The sequence below is a fragment of the Amphiprion ocellaris genome, chromosome 6, assembly GCF_022539595.1.
Source record: "Amphiprion ocellaris isolate individual 3 ecotype Okinawa chromosome 6, ASM2253959v1, whole genome shotgun sequence".
NCBI classification, from domain to species: domain Eukaryota; kingdom Metazoa; phylum Chordata; class Actinopteri; family Pomacentridae; genus Amphiprion; species Amphiprion ocellaris.
Window position 1 is genome coordinate 1,099,161 of NC_072771.1, and position 4,866 is coordinate 1,104,026.

Below are 4,866 nucleotides of genomic sequence, written 5' to 3' on the forward strand. Positions count from 1 at the left end.
TTATAAAAGTCTGTTGATCAGTTCACCACTTTTGGCAAACATTTTTTTTGGTTAGTGTTAAAATAACCGTTCCTTCCATGCTTTTATTTTGAAGACGTATTTTTAATGTTGCGGGCTTTTATTTTGTCACCATTCCAGCAGCACAGGAAGTGATTCTCTCAGAAGCGGTTTCTTGAGATGACGAAGACGCTGCCAAAAAGTCAGAAAATTCAAATAAAGATGAAAGACAACGGTTCCAGCTGTTGCTGTCTAGCAAAGGATGTGTCTAAACTTAGAAGCAGCTGCAATGGAGACAAGCTCTTACTGTGAAGGAATGAGTGAAGGACAGGAAGGTGGCTTTGTGTTCAAAATAAGGCTGACGGCTGAACTTAACGTGTCAGGCTGGGGTTTGCTACATACGTGACCTAAATATGTAGCAGATGGCAAGAACTGATGGGACTCAGAAACACCCCACAGTTAAATCATTTGTTCCTTGGATGATTTCCAACTGATAAATCAGTCAGTTTGTAGTAGGATGCAATCATGTGATCATCAGCAGGTAACTGACACAGTGTTCACATCGTGGTTACAGCGACATCGTGCCGGCTGCTATATCTCCCAATGGGAAATCTTTAACAAAGCTGTAGATCCAGACTATAAGCTGCATCACTGCCAAAATCTAATCACTTGGTCCTTGTGTCATTTCTGACCTTCTCTGAAAACTTCATCCAAATCTGTTGCTCTGTTTTTCACTAATGTTTCACACAGACAGACAGACAGATTCACAGACAAACGTACGCCGATCGTCACATAACTCCGCCGTTCCTTGGCAGAGTAAAACATGATAGAAAGTTCCAGATCCACACTTTGGCCATCTCTCCTCTGTGCATTTCTTAAATATTCCACTCTCTTACTAGTACCACAGAGACGCTGTGACTGGGATCATGCCTGTGCAGACGCTCTCATCCCCCAGGTGCTTCCAGCAGGGAGTCTCAGAGCTGTTTGTTTTTCACACGTCACTCCCTAAGAGTTGCAAAACTCTCCCTGATGTTTCTGATTGTTTTTGTGTCGGCTACAGAAGGCTTCAAAGAATCTCCCGTTTCGCCGTTCACCATACAATGACGCACGAAATGCGCTCGTCTAAAGTTCGCTCAAAAGTACAGCGTTTATTATTGATCATAACTCTGGTTTTACTTGGTCGATCAACACTATTCAAAAACTGGTAGAAAGTTCAAAATCCGCACTTTTGACACAAGTTTAAAGGGAGACTCGTCGACGCTTCATCTTCCTGCTTCGTTCGATTACGCAGAGGATTAAGTAATTCACAGACATGTCTGGAGGTAATAGGAGTTAGCAGAGCCGCCGCTAATGTTTACTCCGCTCTTATGTTATTCTGCTGCTCACTGTAACGTTAGTAGTAGTTGTGAGATCTAGAGCACTGGGATGTTTATTACAATTTTGGAAGTTTTCTCTCTGGAGCTTCTCACACGAGAAAACTTTCCCTCTCTGCTGTGTGTGTGTGTGTGTGTGTGTGTGTGTGTGTGTGTGTGTGTGTGTGTGTGTGTTGGGACAGCTTAACCAATCAGAGCGCGGGGTGGATAGTGCTGGAGACAGAAAGCAGGAGAGAGAGATGCGGCTGCATCTGAGCTAAAATAACCCAGTTTTAAATTGATTTCTTCATATCGGCCCGTCGGATTAAAAAAAGGCCGATGCTAATATACGTCAAATTTCCAAATATCGGCGCCGATAATCGGTCGATCTCTAGTGTATACACAGTAACTTTATCTATTAAATTCTCTGATTACTTGCTGAGTTGAGGCTGCAGAACATCCAGAACTTTTCCCAGAATTCCTCGGTTCTCCTGGTCCCCAATCAGCAGGTGGGCGGAGTCTCTCCACTGCCCCGCCCTCAGCAGCGCCTCCTGCAGGTGGCAAGCAGCAGCTCTGGAGGCGGAGCTAGTCCACAGCTGGTCCTAGACAGGAAGCAGATCAATAACCCAATCAGATGCTCTAATCAATAACCTGATCAGATCAATAACCTGATTAGATAATCTAATCAGCAGCTCACCTGGAAGTGTGTGACACTGAACACGCAGAGGGGCGGAGCCACAGCGAGCAGCAGGCCTCCTCTGGCCCCGCCCCCTCTGGCCCAGCTGTCAATCAGCGCTGTGAGGGCGGAGCTGACGGCGGCAGCGCGGATCGGGACGCTCTGATAAGCCGCCGCACTCAAAGGGCTGCAGTCGTCATCACAGAGCGGCAGAGCAGCACAGCCAATCAGAGCGCTGATCAGGGAACAATACGCTGCCTGAAGCTCCGCTCCCTCTCCCTCCTGATTGGCTGAGCCCAGAGAGAACAACCACTGAGGATCTGCCGCCTGGAACAGCTGCTCCACTCGACCAATCAGGGAGCAGGTGTCAAAGGGTGAACCAATCAGCTTCTCCTGCAGCTGAGGGAGGAGCTCTGTGATTGGATGGAGATCAGCAGAGGGGCGGGGCTTCTCTGAGGAGGAGGAGGAGGAGAGATGAAGGTCATGAAGTAGAGATGAGAGCTCCATCTGAGGACAGAAGAAAGAAACGTTCACTGATTGATCAGCTGATTAGATCAATAACCGATCAGCTGATTAGATCAGTAACCGATCAGCTGATTAGATCAATAACCGATCAGCTGAAGACGTTAAAACTGAAATAGAACCTTAGAACATTCAGGAATCAAAATCAGGTCCTGGTGACGTTCAGGAAAAACTGGACTCAGTTCTGGAGGATCTAAAAGGTTCTAGAAGGTTCTACGTGGCTCTGAGGATCTGGAGCTTCATGATGATGAAGATGATGAAGATGTTCCTCCTGTTCTTCTTCTGTTTTCCAGATGTTGACTTCATGAAGGTCCAGTTGGAGAAACACAGTTCCTCAGTTCTTCTCCCTCCGTGGTGGACGTTCTCAGACCAGTTCTGTAAGGTTCGATAGGTTCTGTAAGGTTCTGTAGATTCTGATGGATCCAGATGATGTTCCAGCAGGTTCCGGTCCGTAAACTCCATCGTCTCTACGACCAGAACACAGTTTGTTCTCCAGAGAACCGGATGATTCTGTCCACAGTTCTGAAGGTTCTGACCCAGACGTTCCTCAAACACAACTCAGTTTGTCCACAGTGGAGGAACCAGGAGGTCCAGCTGAGGTTCTGTCTGTAGAACCTTGCTGGTCCAGCTGAGGACCGGTTCTGGTGTTCATAGAACGGTTCTGCAGGTCTCTGGTGTTGGTCTGAAGAACCTGAAGTTCTGCTGAAGCAGAGAAGTTCTGAGTGTTTGTGAGTCCACATGAGAAGAACTTTAGAAGAAGTTTATCTTCAGGGAGGTTCTGGTTTCCTACAACCTGAAGTCTGGAGATAAAAACATCTGGAGGACGAGGAGACATTGAACCATTTCTACCTCATTTCTGACACTTTTTGGACAAATTTTAGCTCATATTGGACACATTTTTTGTACCATTTTTAGCTCATAGACTAATTTGAGTTATTTTTCACACATTTTAACTCATGTTGGACATTTTTAAAGGTCTTATTTAGTATAATTCAAGCTGCTGGACATCCATCCAGCATGGTGAAACATCTACAGCTGAGGAGCAGAGTAGAGAGGAGACATGGAGATAGAAGAACATCTACAGGAGATGAGGAGATCAGAGGAGCTTCAGGAGGTTCTGGAACCTCCTGAAGCTCCTACCATCACAAATATCCTGTAGACGTTTTATCTGAGAACCTCCTCAGAAGTCTGAGGAAACATGAGTTCAGGTGTTAAACGACAGAAACGAAACCGGAAACAACAAAAAAAGTCTGAAAATGAAAGTCTTTCTTCATAAACTCACCTGAAGCTTCTCCAGTTTCTCCAGACTTTTCGGTAAATTTTCTCTCAACGTTCGAGTGAAACCCGCGGAACGTTCAGCGGGACGGACGGTGCGCTCGGAGAAAACTTCCGGCTGGATACAAACTCCGTGAGAAAGGTTCCGACGTCCGAAACACCGGAAATCACTCAGAAATAAGTCAATAAAAGAATTCAAATGTAAACAGGAGGAAACGTTTCAGGGGTTAATTTACACGTAATAATAATAATAATAATAATAATAATAATAATAATAATAATAATAATAATTATTATTATTATTATTATTATTATTATTATTATTATTATTATTATTATTATTATTATTATTATACATAAAATAATTCAAAAAGTAAAACAGATAAACACAAACCAATTCGATGAGAATCAAATATTGAGGCAATAATTTAAATTACTTATTAAATTATTTAATATAATAAACATTTGTACCTGAAACAACCTGCAGAATAATTAAAGCTGGACTTATTTTAATTATTCATGGTGTTTCATTTATTTTTATTTCCAGCTGCTCTTGTTTTATTTGATTAAACAGCATTAATGATTCTTTATGCCATTACTGTTTTACTAACTTTGCTCTTTAATCTATTTATTGTGATTCTTCTGCATTAAAACCTGGACCTCAGTGTGAATAAAGATAAAACAGAAATAAACAGAAAGAGGAACTATTTAATATTTAAGTTTTCAGATCATTTATTATATTTTCTTTGCACATCACAGAATAAACAGTAAATGATGAATAAATCATAGAAATGATGTTTATTCCTTCTGCTGCTCAGCTCCATCCTGAGGAAATGAAACTCAATCAACCAGAAAATCTAAACTTTCTACATAAACTAACAAATAAATCAATGTGTTCAAACAAGCAGAACAATAAAAACTTCTGTTCTCTCTGTGGAGGTTGTGTCTCTCTGGGTTTTTGTTTCCTGTTGTTGTTTTTTTATCGTCCTCCATCAATCAGTCCTTCACAGGTTCTGAAGCTTCGTCTCCTGGTGAACTTCCTCC

General features: G+C 42.6%; 1 protein-coding gene across 2 annotated transcripts in view; it reads right to left on the reverse strand.

Annotated features, from left to right (window-relative positions):
* Positions 1 to 3,928, reverse strand: part of tti2 (TELO2 interacting protein 2) — an 11,830-nt gene extending 7,902 nt beyond the window's left edge. For both annotated transcript variants that reach the window (XR_008601992.1, XM_055011316.1), the window contains exons 1-3: positions 3,830 to 3,928; positions 2,047 to 2,532; positions 1,785 to 1,951 (exon numbers count right to left, since the gene is read on the reverse strand). Coding sequence is in view for 1 of the 2 variants with exons in the window: in XM_055011316.1 (XP_054867291.1) it covers positions 1,785 to 1,951; positions 2,047 to 2,532 (653 nt within the window). In the remaining variant the exon portion in view is untranslated. The remainder of the gene's footprint in view (positions 1 to 1,784; positions 1,952 to 2,046; positions 2,533 to 3,829) is intronic.
* Positions 3,929 to 4,866: the final 938 nt, after the last annotated feature.